The following is a 14,327-nucleotide window of genomic DNA, read 5'->3' as shown; positions in this document are numbered from 1 at the left end:
TATAAACTCGCCACGTCAACGACGTCACAAAACTGATCCATCAACCGATTTTACAGAAAGCAGAAAATACAGCACGGTGTCGCCATACATACATTATGACCGGGGAGTGTAAATACGCTTCTGTATTGTTGTTTTTTAGCCATGTAGGCTACATATGTAGCAACATATAAATGTAGTTATATCTACATTGGTTTTAAGTCAAGTTAATGAACAACATTAACATGATTTAATCTATACCAGAGTCCTATGTTTACGCTAGAACTTTGGTCAACATATAAAGTAGTGTGGGGTAAGATGAGACTTCATACTCCTTTATCGGCCCATTTGGTAGAAAACAAGGATATTTCAAGAGGTATATATAATGGGGTAGGGGGAGATGGTACACCTTTTTCTTTTTATTTTCTTGTCCCATTAAACAAAGAACATTTAAACAATTATAATTCCGTATTTTCACGACTCCCACATACCGTTGATAATTGTTATAACACGATCACGATATTTGGATATTATGTGCTAAAGGTGTCTTGCTTCCCCCACCCTACTACAACTGTGGCCCGCGTCTCAATCAAAACGTTCAAACTGCTAAGAACACGATTAGGAAACGTGAAAAACTTTTAGTGCTACATTAGACTTAACTCAACGTAGAACGACTGTATTAAATAACGATGTAGATAAGGATGCACTAAAAGTAACGCAAAAGATGTGTTAGACGCAGGAAAAAATAAAAAGTATGAATTAGGCTATAGAAGTCATAATATATTATAGCTTGTATTGTGATAAATATGTGTCGGGCAAATGCACTTCGTGATCGTCATGTTAGATTTCTCCACACACCCGCATAAAAGAACAATTACGTTCTGTATCTGACAGATCCTTTTTTGTACGAAGTTTTCAAACTGCAGTGGTTGCTATCCAAGAGGCGAAATCACCAATCTTTAAAGCGAATAAACGATTTAGTATGTTCTGATTTATACATATGCTGTATAGTCGATGTAGACCCAATTGGAATGTTTATGCTAAGAAGAAAACGTGTTTTACCCTCGTGTATATTCCTGGTTTGTTTCCTTGTCCGCAAGTCGAAGGTCCATAAGACGTCACACCATGTAGATAGTACTTCCCATCAGTGTGCAAACATATCAATGGCCCCCCGCTGTCACCCTGGGGAGTAAAACATCAGCTGCTTTAACTTTAACCACCAGAATATTTGGATATAATGTGCTAACAGTTACCTGTCTTCCCCCACTCAACTATACTTGTACTTTTTAATTAGTGAGCTATAATATTTGCTGTGTCAAGCGTATTATAAAGTAAATAAATATCCACACTATATGTCCTTATACATTGCAGGTATCTTGGTTATTTGAAGTTCCTACTGCACAGAACTGAGCGTCACCGACTAGAACAAATTTGTTTAAATACTCTGCCCCATTTAGTACAACAATGTTGGTACATAGTAAGTGGGGCTGAATTAGGAGCGTGGCTTGCATTAGAATGTTGCTTCTCATACCAACGGGCGATGCTGCAAAATTAGATGTATATTAAGAACGCTACAACGAATTAAGGACGTTTTATATTATTTTTAATATTATATATATATTTCTGTGCAGTTAGGGTTTAATTACTGAGAGCCTTATGTTCAAATGCCGAATGTATTGGATTATTTGTATCGTTGTGAAAGACACGTAATGATCACTGTTACTGTCAATAATAGGTCGTATAGAACTACGCGCAAAAAGTTTAAAGTATAATAAAAAAGTTATCCACAATCGCCACGGAAGGGCAAATAAACGATAATTCTTTAATTTGTATATCAAAAAAAAATTTGACATGATAAATGATGTTATTGTTGTTTAACTTAACTTACACGTAAAGCCCCATCCTGCTACCAAACACATTTGGCCAGCAAATGTCGGTGTGAGGTTGTTATCAGTGATAGTTCCTGGTGGGACCACACATATTGGGCGGACGTAGCGGGTAAAAACAACTCTCTGAGACAACTGCAAGTCATGAACAGATTTTTTCGTAAACAATTACTGAATTTGCTTAGTTTTAAACTTATACCATTATAAGTGCTGGTATTGGATAAACCATATACACTCCAATATTATACAATACCGAAGGCAGTTTACCTTTATCAATGCAAGATCATTGTCTTGAGTTATTTGATTATAACTCGGGTGAAATATAATTAGAGCCACTGTCGATATAATCTCGTTTCCCGATGAGATCGTCGTGGTGTGTTCCCCTAGGACAACTCCGTATAGTGATGGATTATTTCTGCAAGTATTTTCACATTGTAACCTTTTTTGCTATATAGTAGGGCGAGGGAAGCAGAACACCTTTTACCCCTAACATCGAAGTATTCTAATCGTGTTTCAAACAATTAACAACGGTCTATGGGAGTCATGAGTATACGGATTTATAATTCGTTGAATGTTGTTTATTTACTTCCTAGTTAGACAAGGAAATAGAATAAAAATGTGCCCCCACTCTACTATATAAAAATAGCTGATACTTCTCGCAAATATATAGTACGGTTGGGGAAGATGGGACACCTTTTCAATCTATATTGTCTCATTTGATAGTAAACAAACGTACAACGTTCAAAGAATTATTAAACTTTCCCTAACCTACTATAGTTTTGTTACCCCTGTGTGGTTTTTAATTATCACATATAAACATATAATTAGGGAAACAATCACAGTTATAAAAGTAACGTTTCTTACGTTCCAATGCAGTGAGCTGAAGTTGCAATCCACTGATCATTGATCAACGAACCACCACAGACACCTCCAGCCGCAATTCCATTTTGCAGCTCGTATATGTAAGCAAGCCACGGCCAATTCCCGTCAACCGCTACCGTTCCACCTATGGGAAGAACAAAGAGGTTGTCATCAGGTTTTATTGTATGGTTGATTATTCTATGTGGGCGAGGTTCCGCAGAGTTGTAAGTCATGGGTCTTAGGAATGATCCGTTACCCTAACAGTATGGTTGAGTAAGACGGAATTTATTTTCATTCTTTCATCTCATTTAAAGGGTAACAAAGAATATTCACAGAATTACATAACCGCAGCCCGTGACTATTAATGTCATATTTTATTGTGAAAGACTTGACTTGGAAATATGGAATTAGGTGCTAATGCTATCCCATCTTGCCCCACAACTATAATAAAGCCGAATAAATACATGGAGTATAAAAATGGAAAAGTCCTGCATAAAGTAGTGTGTATAGTACCTTGGAGGTTTTAAAATAGCAGTTGCTGTGTTTATTTAAAAACGCGTCAGTCAGGAACCTAATGTAATATATAAAGAAGATAATAACTCACCTATGATTCTGGATTGTATTGCACTCAGAGCAAATGGTAGCAAAGGTGGATTCACTAAAAGAAATAAATTTGCTGATTAGCGATATGTTGAACAAATTTATCATAATACGCAAACCTGGCAACACAGACTCGTTCTAATTATCATATATAAAAAATGTTATATATGTAGCTTCTTACCGACTGCGGTGTTGGTTTGCTGTAGAGAGGCTTGGGGTACTCCACATATTCCGAAATCAGGATCTGAATTCGCCAATCTGATGACTGCAATACACTAAAGTTAGTATACATTACAATCACTATATAATGTGGGGTGGGGAAAGATGGAACACCTTATCATTTTATTTTCTCGTCACATTTGGTAGTCAACACAGAAAATTTAAACATTTATAAAACCGTATCCTCACGACTCCCCTAGACCGTCGTTGTTTAAAACACGATCATGCTATTTGGATATTATGTGCTAAAGGTGTCTCATCTTTCCCCATACCCTACTATATATTACAATCACTATAAAGAGCGTTAGTATTTATAGACGTAACCACTGGACTACAGACAGTATATACCCACCGAAGTATTGATTCTTGGCGCATGGTACTGAATGTATAGGATTCCAACAACAGTTCCAACGTTGGCACATCTCCCTAATATATTCGTATGTTATTATTACACATGATAAACTAAAAAAACTTTACGCACCGAGTAGTAGGCCCAACGTTAAATCTGCCACAGGGAATTCTTCTTGTTGGATTACAACCCTCTACGAATCTCGAATGTCCGGCCCTGAGATACCCTCGTAACACCGTGTTTCCCGTATTGATTCGACTTGGTACTGTTATGGATATATATATATATATAAGGCAATTGAAAATGGTTGAATCATTGCCAAATAAAACCACACATACCTCCTGCTACCGGTGGTAACCTAGTTGTTTGAAACAACAAAGAAACCGAGTTCGTAGCATTCGGTGTTTGGCTTGCCTGGGCCAAAATTTGAAGTAACGTCAATCCTAAATTCATGATTACGTGTATGGCATTTAACAAAACTGTTCAAAATCGAATGCAGAAAGCTTCCTGAAGAGAAACAACAGCGGAAAGTTATATTTTTATCAAATTGAATATGGAAGTCTTGTACGTATGCTATACGCGTAGCCTAACTCTTGATCAAAACTATGATATGATATACCAGCTGACATTCGAACGTTGCCATTTCACACACCATACTTCCAATACGATCGAAACGCGACTTAAGAAAACAGGAGAAGAATATTTGAAACTGTGTCAGCCACACCAAGCACTCTGCTCTGAACTACTGCTTATATATAAATATAGTTTAGTGTTATCACGAAATAGTCGTCGTAGTTTACATTTAATGCTAATAGCAGGAAAACGATCACTTTTCATAAATGTCCTAAGGGCGAGGCGCACCTTAAGCGAGTCGCACCAGGAATTTAAATTTTGGTAACTGCTTAAGCTTTCTCGGATATATGTAGATCACTCTCGTTACGGAGCTTTGCGGCTTTGCTCAAATTTTGCGAGCTATTATGTAAATCCTAAATTTGGAAATTTGACAATATTTAAATTTCTTCCGGTAATTTATGCGTCCAACTCATAAAAACAAATAAAAACTTCTCCGGCTTGGTTATATACCTTTATAAATAAAAGTTCTGAATAATATTTATATTTATAATATATACAAAATATATACACACCCTCTTAAAATATAATACAACTATATTTGCAAACATGCTTATATATATACATAGTAACACAGGTGGGGAAAGACAGGACACCTTTGGCACTTAATATTCAAATATCCTGATTGTGTTTTAAACAATTAACAACGGTATATGGGAGTTGTGGAAATGCGGTTTTATAACTCTTTTGAATGTTCTTTGTTTTCTACCAGATGAGACGAGAAAATAGAATAAAATGTGTACCATATTCCCCCAACCTTCTGTTCAAGGAAAATGGGCGGCGGTATTGTTAGCAGCAGCAGCAATTTCGACGCACGCCGCTGCTGAAACCACAGAGCTCTAAAGACCAAATATCCAAACGTCGGTAACGCGTAGCAGCGGGTAATGCCAGTCACCATACAGCCATGACATCGCCCTGAGCAATTGGAGGAATTCAAGATATAGCGTTACCTCGCGGTTTAAAACTTATTTCCGATTTTTAAAGCTATAGATTGGGTTCGCAAAAACTGTGATAATAGGAACAATATTTGGGAAGTTTTAATAAATAGTAGGGTGGGGGGAGGCGGGAAACCTTTAACAAATAATATCAAAATCAATCATATTTTAAACATTTAACAACGGTCTATGGGAGTCGTGATGAAACGGCTTTTAAATGTTTTAAATGTTCTTTGTTTGCAACCAAATGCAATTAGAAAATAGAATAAAAAGCGTTCCATATGTCCCTACTATATATGAATTCTGATAATTCCAAGTTTATTTTACCAAAACTACATTTTGTGAAGCCAACTTCAAAATGTGTATGAAATGTAAAACCCACGTGCTTACTTTTCTTTTTCAGTTTCCTAACATCATAAAACGGATAATACTATGTTAGTTTCAGAAGTAAACCTATATTTTCATGTGTGCTTGCTATTTGCCGAACCGCTCTTCTGAGTTAAACCCAGCCTCAAGCTAACAACGTTTCTCCTCCATGACGTCATTGTTTAGAATTAGGCACGAAACGTTAACCATCTTTCAAATTTATACTAGATGTTTTTTCTATGTGAGCAAATGTCAGGACTGTATTGGAGTCGAAAAACTCTAGTTATAGTTTGCGCTTTCCTCGCGACGCTGCCAAGAGGAACGTGCTTCGTCAGCGTTTATTATATTGTTTGTTAACCAGTCAGCACTTTCTTTAAAGCTACCTGAGTTGCGATAATCAGGGAAAAAAATTTTTTTAGGATTTGCTTGCCAGTAATGTAGTTCGGTTGATGGGGTAAGACGGATTATGTTTTTTTTGTCGTTTTGTTTGGTGGTAAACAAATAGATTTACAGAATTATACCATAGTATACTGAAGTGACTTCAGTACTGAAGTGACTTCAGTATACTATGATTATACCGCCTATCCCCACGACTCTAAAGGAGGGTTGTAAATTATTGAAAACACAATTGGGAACTATCCGATATTAAGTGGTAACGGTACTTATTTTACCCCGCAGTACTATAATACCAGGTTAAATTTGCTCAGCAAGGCAGCATGTTGCAAACGTTTGGGTTAATTTATTCGATGTTCTTTGTATCATGCCTGCATTGTTTAGTATCTGGTGATTGTCAATCTAACACAAATCAAGTTCAAATATGCGCTCCGATCTCCAGTTTTACCCCAATACCCGGGAATAGCGGAGGTAAGCCTAACTTTGTGTGTAGTTTATGGCTTAAATGTTAAAGCAGATCGCGATTTATTTGCAGTATATATTATATGCTTCTTAGCATTATAGGGTCTTGCGGCGCCGTGTAAATATGCTTTCTGTGATAGTGTAAAAAAGTCTAAACTCATAACAAGGTACAGGAATCAAATATTTTTTTCGTAGAAAAGGTAATTTTGTTTCCTCTAACAAAATCGATGCTTTGCTGCTTTCTTTTAAGCTGCTCACTGGTGCATAAAATCGCTGTTCGAATATTTACAGTTACAACATGTTTGCAGATTTCTTTTCTCAACTAAACGGGAGAGCAGCGGGGAGTCGGGGTAAGGCTGGCCCCAAAGGCGAAAAGGGAAGTCGCGGACCACCCGGGCTCGAAGCAGGTGCGGACATAACGTCGCATATATGTGATATTATGTGAATCAGTATAGTTCTTTAATAAATGCCATAGCGCGTTTCGTCATTCCAGATTTTACACTAAAGTTGGGAGGGGAACACCTTTAGCACATTATATTTAAAAATTCTAATTTTTTTTATACAATTAACAACGGTCTATGGGGGTGGTGAGGAAAAGAATTTACAGTAGGGTGGGGGAAGTCTTGATCGTGTTTTAAACAATTAACAACGGTCTATGGAAGTCGTGAGGATACGCTTTTATAATTCTTTGCATTTTCTTTGTTTACTACTAAATTGGGCGAGAAAAAAGAATGAAAAGGTGTCCCATCTTCCCCCAACCTACTATATAATTCTTTGAATGTTTTTTTTTACTACCCAATGGGATGAGAAAATAGAAAAAACGAGTGTCCCAAACATTCTTTACCCCACCAACGCTATTAAAAATAAGAGATGGAACATCTCTAGCTTATTCTATTAACGTCGTGCAGACAATGAATGCAACTGTAATCAAGAATTGGAACGTCTTCGGAATGAAATTCGAGAGTTAAAGTATGGTAAGTGAACGTTATATATTAAGTAAAAGTTGTAGCTTAATATTGTAACATGTTTAACAAGTGTTTAACTTGTTTTTTTACCATCAAGGCTGTCCACACATCATGTTCAACTTTCCCCGATTGAACCAGATCACAGATTATGTTCGGTATCGACCCTACTTTCCTCGCCTATCCTCAGCTACAATATGCATGTGGGTACGCACATCTGATTTCACACATAACTGCTTGCTTAGTTACGCGAGCAGTGACTCCCGTAACAATGAAATGGTTATAATGCTGGAAGCCGCAACAAGGATTGACTTTTATTTATACAATTCAAGGCAAAAAATATTCAGAATTCCATCCATGATGAATCAATGGGTAAGATTATTTTTGTTCATACTGTGGTTAGTGGCGATTTAATGCAAAATAAAACCTTTATTTCTCGCCTGTGAGAAAAGTTTTCAAGAGAGTTAGCCTAATAGAAGAATAAATGCAGGAAAAACATTGTTTTTTTATTTATAGACACATCTATGCTTTTGGTTCTCCACCGCAACCTCGCAACTAGGAATGTACGTTAACGGAACTAGTTTAGGAAGCTTTCGATACCCGGGTAGCAATATAGCAGGTGGTGGGACGTTGATAATTGCTCAGGAACAAGACGGGGTCAATGCTGGTGGATTGGAACGTTCTCAGGCATTTAGGTAAATCTAACACTTTGCGAAACGTTTACATACAACTTTACAACCATATTTTCTAGTGGCCAAATATCAAGTCCGATAATTTGGCAGCGCGTACTGAACTCGTCGGAGATTTTGGACGTCACGCAACGCTGCATTTGCCCACGTGACCACGCAATAACCATGACGATGGACAATGTTGAGTTGCATGGAGCAACACAATATGAAATGCCGGATTGCTTGGTAGTGTAAAGTGCGAACACATAAATCTTGTATGGGAGGGACATTGACTTTGGGAGCATTGAGATATCATTCTGTATAAATATTGCTTTGTGGGGAGAAGCTTAATATTTGCTATCGGTAGCTGGCGCGGTGGAGCAAGCTGTACATAATGCTATATTTTACGAGACTTGCACAGAGTCAAATTATTTTAACAACTTTTGTTTGGGAATTTTTTGTATACGAAGGACCAGGTTTAACGCATTCGTGCGTGTAAGTGCATTTACATATTTACATGCTTGCAAACTTGGTGGGCCGCTTTAAATACTGAGTTCTTTCATCTGGTATTAATATTCAATGTTATATATATATGTAAAGATTTATTTTGGAACATAATATCCAAATATCCCGATCGTGTTTTAAACAATTAACAACGGTCTATGGGAGTTATAGGGAAACAGTTTTATAATTCTTTAAATGTTTTTTTTGTGTACTACAAAATGGGACGAGAAAACAGAATGAAAAGGTGTCCCATCTTCTCCCACCCTACTATATGCAACATAAATAGCATCAGCTTTATAATATATTAAAACATCTCTTCACCTTTGCATTGCATTCGTTGCGACGTATTCCGGTCCAAACGGGATTATATTGGCATCGCATTTACGTCGATTGGAATTACACATTTAGAAGGCAGTTATTCGACAACTGCATTGAGCAGCTCGATCATTGATTTGCAGGATTTTAAGTTTATAATGTAATATCTCATGGTGTACATTGATGTCTACTCGATAAAATATTCTGGGTAATAGATTAAATCGCACCAACACGATAATAAAGGAGGTTTTTAAAAGCTATTAATACATCGATATTATAGGAGGATAATGAAATCTATTAATACATTATACCGTGTTTTTGTTCGTGTTTAACAGACCGCGGTGGTATTGTATAATAACACTAGGGTTTTAATTACGTTACTTCGTTTGAATGGTGACAATGAACTAAACATGGCTCAAACATGTTTTGCCTAATATAGATTTGATCCTACTTTGCATGCTTATATGTAGGATAAATGTGGAAATATGGCTCAAGTCATTTAATGGGTAGCGAGTTAAAAGCTTGTGGTTTTTGCTTAAATGTCAAATTGCAATCTTTGCATACGAGAGTGCATGTTAATGGAGTGCATTTTAGAATTGTTAGAAACCGCATGATGCACAAAATAGCTCTATCACGAAAAATGCTGAACCCGACACCGTTAAAATGTGTTTAAATAGCTACGCTTTCACCGCTACCGAAATTTCCCGTAAGTGTTAGGAGTAAATCAGGTTGCTTACCCATGTGTTTTTTACGTTTTAGCTCCAGTCTTTTGAAGTCGACTGGGTATTAAAATGCAGCACAATAGATAATGAGGGTAATGAAAGTTGCTGAACCACCGCACTCGCTCGTCAATACGCTTTGGAGGTTTATCTCTTTAAAGTTATAACTTGGTTTGTACAAAAGTTATATTGGCTTTGTTGTAATTTTCAATTTAACTCTCTGGAGTTGAATAATAGCGCACGGACGAATTCTATTATATGTCAGCATTGGGGGAGGGCTTTTTATAACAGAAAGCTCGCGTATCTATACGGGGCAATGGTATTGTTTATGCAAGGTATTAAATTCTAGCATGTGGTGTGGTTAAGAATTATGCCTCTGGTAAACAGTACAGTGAATGCTCGAAAACGTGTATCGACTTGTATCGTATATTAATTTAAACGCACGTCACTAGAATGAAGATTAAATAATTTGTTTATTTCGGATGACTCTATTTCTTTTTAAAGGTACAGAGTTGGATCGAAGATTGAAAATTTGAAAAGTGTTCTCTAGCTAGCTAAATGTTTAAACAGTGCTTTCCGGGTAAAAGCATGTGTGTCATTGTGATCGTCAAGAGTAGTTGTTTTAGAGGAAAATTGTAATCACTGGCAAAGATTGTCTGTCTGAGCACGCAGTCGGCAATACATCCAACGCCGCTTAATTTGTCGTAAATGCAAAAGAATGAAATAGGAGTGACAGACGCAGGATTTTACTAATGGAAAGGGCGTTTAATTTTCGAAATGGTTTTCGCGTACGGTTGGTCATTCTGTATAGGACAGTTTGCCAGTTCAGCTTTATCGACCGCAACAAGTAAGCTTTTTACGAAGAAATGAACGGAGGAAATCTCCGAGCTAAGTTAAAAATTACTCATTAACATTTTATCAGTTCATTTGAAGCCGCAATGCTAAAGTGTTACTATAGTGCATCGCGTTTTATTTTTCAAAACGTATATTCATTAAAGTTGAAAAGTGGTCAGCACATTTATTATCAAGTGGTGAAAAGTGGCCGCATTTATTATTAAATCTACCTTAAATGTAAATTGATTGCCAAGATCACTAATCGAGACGATAAATATTTTAAGAAAGGACAAAAAAACGTATTAAAATAGAGTCTATAAAGAATAAAACCTATAATGACGGCATTGTAAAAAAGTTTCCCGCCGTATTTACGCTACTGCGCCGTTTACGTTGATTAAATATTTGTTGAATCTCACTTGTAAATAACGGTTTGTTACTCACTGCCTATAATAATTATTATCGAGACGATGAACCATCGTTACAAGGCGTGACCATTTTTTCTTTCAGTTCGAAAGGAAAAGGGTTAATCCGCGCATCTAGTACTGCGGCTTGAATTGGTCCGTATTTAGGTAAGGACAGTATTTTTCGAGGCAGGGTGGCTTCGTCCATTAGTATATTCATTATCCTATATTGTATTTATATAGAATGGGAGAGACTCGCGATATGCTAGAGAGATGAAGTATTTAAGCGACAATTTATGTATTTCGGTATGAGTTCATCATTAAACATAGATTTATTATTTATGAGCATTTAAAATCTTTTGTCCCTGGCGAGTTGTTTAGTTTTTAGTGCAGGAATTTCCTCTGTAAATCGAGTGTTCAAATTGACTGTGCTAACATTGCGTAGAACTGAGGTCGTCCTGATGTTAGTTGTCTATTAATAACCAACGTTCTGCACCGAGCACTTTGGGTCACGTATAAGTGTCGCATTCCATGAGTTGTAGGCCGCCACCAATCGTTTAAGTTATATTAAGGCCAATAGTTCAGTATGAAGTGTGTATTTTATAGAAGTGTCGTGTCCGTATTGACAGGTTGTTTGTACAACGAGAACTACCATATTATCAAACGGTTGTTAACAGTAATATAATAGGAATAAGCTATAGATAATGAAGTTCTAATCTTGTTAGTTCCATTTACCTGTTAATACGTTGGCAGTTATGCAATATATAGTTCTGTAGGGTAAGATGGGCCACTTTTAGAACACAATATCCAAATACCCTTATCGAGTTTTAAACAACTAATAATAGACCGCAGGAGTCGTAAAAATACGGTTTATAATTCTTTGAATGTTTCTTGTTTACTACAAATGGGAAGAAAAAGTGTCTAATTTCTCCCCCCCCCCTCCATCGTACTATGTATTTTAATCAAGTCTCCACTAATCTGCCGTTGTTTACGTTATAATGGTCTTTTATACTTTGGTTGCGGCCGCGAATGTGTATATTTGGTTAGGGTAGTACATTTTGTAAAGTCCTATTGCAACAAAGGTTGCAACTCTTATCTATATTGTTTGTTTTGACACCAGGATTAGTGTGGATTTGATTCTGTACAATGCGGGTGGTATGGCGGCAGTGCAATCGCTCAACGACGGTGAAGGATGTGGCAGTTACATTCAGTCATCTCTGCTGTGTTTATTCCGGTTAATCCCTTTCCTATCTTTCCAGGCGAGCTTACATCACACCTTCTCTTACGCGCCACTTTACGCTGTACTTGACTGAGCGCCATTTTCCAGCACGATAGAAAGTTTGAGGTTTTCCCGGCGATAGAAACGCCTGATTTCGCGATCGATCGACGCAATTTTCTGCCAGTTAAGCACGCGACGTTTCGCATATTGTTCCGGGTTACTGCTTGTCACATACAGCGAGAAAATTCGCGTAACTTAATACGCTTGCAGCAGAACCTTCGGTGATCGGCCTAATTTGGTATGGTAGTAAAGGCCATATAACCTGCCCAACCGTGGTTTCGTTTTAACTCCTTAAAACGTGACTACATCTTGCATTCCTTTGTTTTCCGAGGTCGACGTTTCTAATTTTAGCGTCCCCAACCAGAAAATCAATTCGCGGTTGGGAGGGGTTTGTAGATTTGCACGAAGCAGCAGCGATGTTTTGTAACGAAACGAATTAACTTAATTCCTCGTTTCCTCCATCGGATTTCAGAATAATTAGTCCAATAAAGTGCCCTAATATGCAAGAAATTGACGAAGCCGACTACTAATTAAGATCGATCCAAATGGATTGACTTGTTGGCGGACTTTACGCACTCAATAATTTAGGCTAATCAAAAGTGTAATTACAGATTGAAAAAAATGTGTCGCTGTTTTGGTAGTCACTGCGGCATTCTGCTGCAGGTATTGTTTACGACCGCTCCATAACAGGAAAAAACGGGTGTCGCAAATCCTCCCAATTTAGTCATCCGTGGTAAGTAACATGAGCTAAGAATATTAAACCAGACAACTTTGGTGGTCGGATGGAAATTGCTATAAATCCAACAAGTCTTGTCGGGTAATTGACATCCAGCTCTTTGAGAACTTAGGTGTATTCCCCAGAGCATAATCTAAAAATAGCTCATCGATCCAAGGCCCTGCTAACGTGTGGGAAATCTATAGACGAACATGCACGAACCCGTAACTCGGTATTTTCATCAACATTATCGGATTTGAAGAACTTATGAGACTTTACATTCCCAGATATTTAATGTCAAATAAAGTTATTATGGAGAAGCGAAACACAGGTGCAGGCTTACTCACTTCACAATGCATTGCGCCACACAACCTGTTATAAAACATCTATTATGCGAAGCGATAATGGCGGCGTGTATTCCCTTGGTTCCAATTGCGTGGCCGCCCGTCTATTTTGGGGATGATCCTATACGAACGTTCCGAGTTCTTTTGTTACGCTAAACATTGGTTTTAAAATTGCAGGTTACGATCGTAATTTCGTCCTATAGCGTGCCTGTTATTACGGCCCGTAGCCACCTTCTCGTTTTATTTGATAAATAATTTGTTAACGCTCTTAGCAAGTTAGATTTCAGGTTAACTCGGGTTACTGCTTAGCAACCTCTGCAAGCACACGCGAAAACCGTTTTTTCTAAGAGTTGGCGACCATAATTGAAAAATGCGCCGTTGTCGAAAACCGTAACGCAGCTAACAACAATGTACCAGCAGTCAACTGTGTATCTTAGTACAGGTGCGTTAGAAAGATGTGTACATGACCCAAGTGTTTGCTACGCGAAGCCGTCCGGAAAATAAGCTCCTTTATTTAACTTAACGTACATAAGGCTCTACTAAAGTCGCAACATGATCAGGCTAGGCTTAGGGCTGAGTAATTGTAACATGAACAGGCGATTGTTTGTCACGCGCTGTTCTTATCGGCTTTAAGCAAAGTTATATAGAGAGTCGCCTTAAACGAAATTAAGGCATTAAAGGATGCTGTCAGGTACGGCAGCATGAAATAATTTACATGTTTCCATAATGGGAAACCTATAAATATGCGATTAGGCGCAAGGTAAGGCTGTCATATAAGTGTGTTTGCCGAGCAAGTATTTGATTTTACCAAGATCTACCGTAAGTTACCGGTGAGGTTGAACTCGTGCAAACATTAAAACGTTTGCTGAAGCATCTGCTGTAATGTTTAGTTTTACAAAGGCGAACACA

The 14,327-nt window shown here is 37.5% G+C and overlaps 2 protein-coding genes across 3 annotated transcripts; one reads left to right on the top strand and one right to left on the bottom strand.

The window, feature by feature from the left end:
• Positions 1-636: 636 nt before the first annotated feature.
• On the bottom strand, positions 637-4,417 carry LOC100185030 (chymotrypsin-like elastase family member 2A). Its single transcript, XM_018817466.2, has 11 exons — positions 4,230-4,417; positions 4,024-4,156; positions 3,895-3,968; positions 3,505-3,588; positions 3,328-3,381; positions 2,727-2,868; positions 2,130-2,277; positions 1,865-1,997; positions 1,341-1,519; positions 1,039-1,158; positions 637-933 (listed from the first exon to the last, which is right to left on the bottom strand). Exons 1-11 carry the CDS (start codon positions 4,342-4,344, stop codon positions 892-894), a joined length of 1,224 nt encoding a protein of 407 aa, XP_018673011.1. The 5' UTR covers positions 4,345-4,417; the 3' UTR covers positions 637-891.
• Positions 4,418-6,479: 2,062 nt separating this feature from the next.
• Positions 6,480-9,249, top strand: LOC100176435 (neuronal pentraxin-2-like). 2 transcript variants are annotated; one of them, XM_026840664.1, is made up of 6 exons: positions 6,480-6,686; positions 6,986-7,027; positions 7,586-7,651; positions 7,740-8,011; positions 8,156-8,334; positions 8,391-9,249. In XM_026840664.1, the coding sequence occupies exons 1-6, from the start codon at positions 6,539-6,541 to the stop codon at positions 8,560-8,562; spliced, it is 879 nt and encodes a 292-aa protein (XP_026696465.1). In that variant the 5' UTR covers positions 6,480-6,538; the 3' UTR covers positions 8,563-9,249. The 2 variants fall into 2 exon arrangements, with proteins under 2 accessions (XP_026696465.1, XP_002121231.1); XM_002121195.5 differs by having other exon boundaries at positions 6,986-7,084.
• The last annotated feature ends 5,078 nt before the right edge of the window (positions 9,250-14,327 follow it).

Source organism: Ciona intestinalis, chromosome 2 (genome assembly GCF_000224145.3).
Source record: "Ciona intestinalis chromosome 2, KH, whole genome shotgun sequence".
NCBI lineage: Eukaryota > Metazoa > Chordata > Ascidiacea > Phlebobranchia > Cionidae > Ciona > Ciona intestinalis.
The sequence above is the reverse complement of the archived record's forward strand: the minus strand, read 5'-3'. Positions and strand labels throughout refer to the sequence as shown.

Excerpts from the sequence above, each read along its gene's own strand:
- LOC100176435 (XM_002121195.5), top strand. The coding sequence starts at position 6,539 with ATGTTGCAAACGTTTGGGTTAATTTATTCGATGTTCTTTGTATCATGC. Across the intron at positions 7,652-7,739 it reads AATTCGAGAGTTAAAGTATG|GCTGTCCACACATCATGTTC; the intron begins GTAAGTGAACGT and ends TTTACCATCAAG. Across the intron at positions 8,012-8,155 it reads CATCCATGATGAATCAATGG|ACACATCTATGCTTTTGGTT; the intron begins GTAAGATTATTT and ends TTTTATTTATAG.
- LOC100185030 (XM_018817466.2), bottom strand. The coding sequence starts at position 4,344 with ATGAATTTAGGATTGACGTTACTTCAAATTTTGGCCCAGGCAAGCCAA. Across the intron at positions 2,278-2,726 it reads TCAGCTCACTGCATTGGAAC|AAATAATCCATCACTATACG; the intron begins GTAAGAAACGTT and ends AAATACTTGCAG. Across the intron at positions 934-1,038 it reads AACCAGGAATATACACGAGG|ATTGGTGATTTCGCCTCTTG; the intron begins GTAAAACACGTT and ends TTCGCTTTAAAG.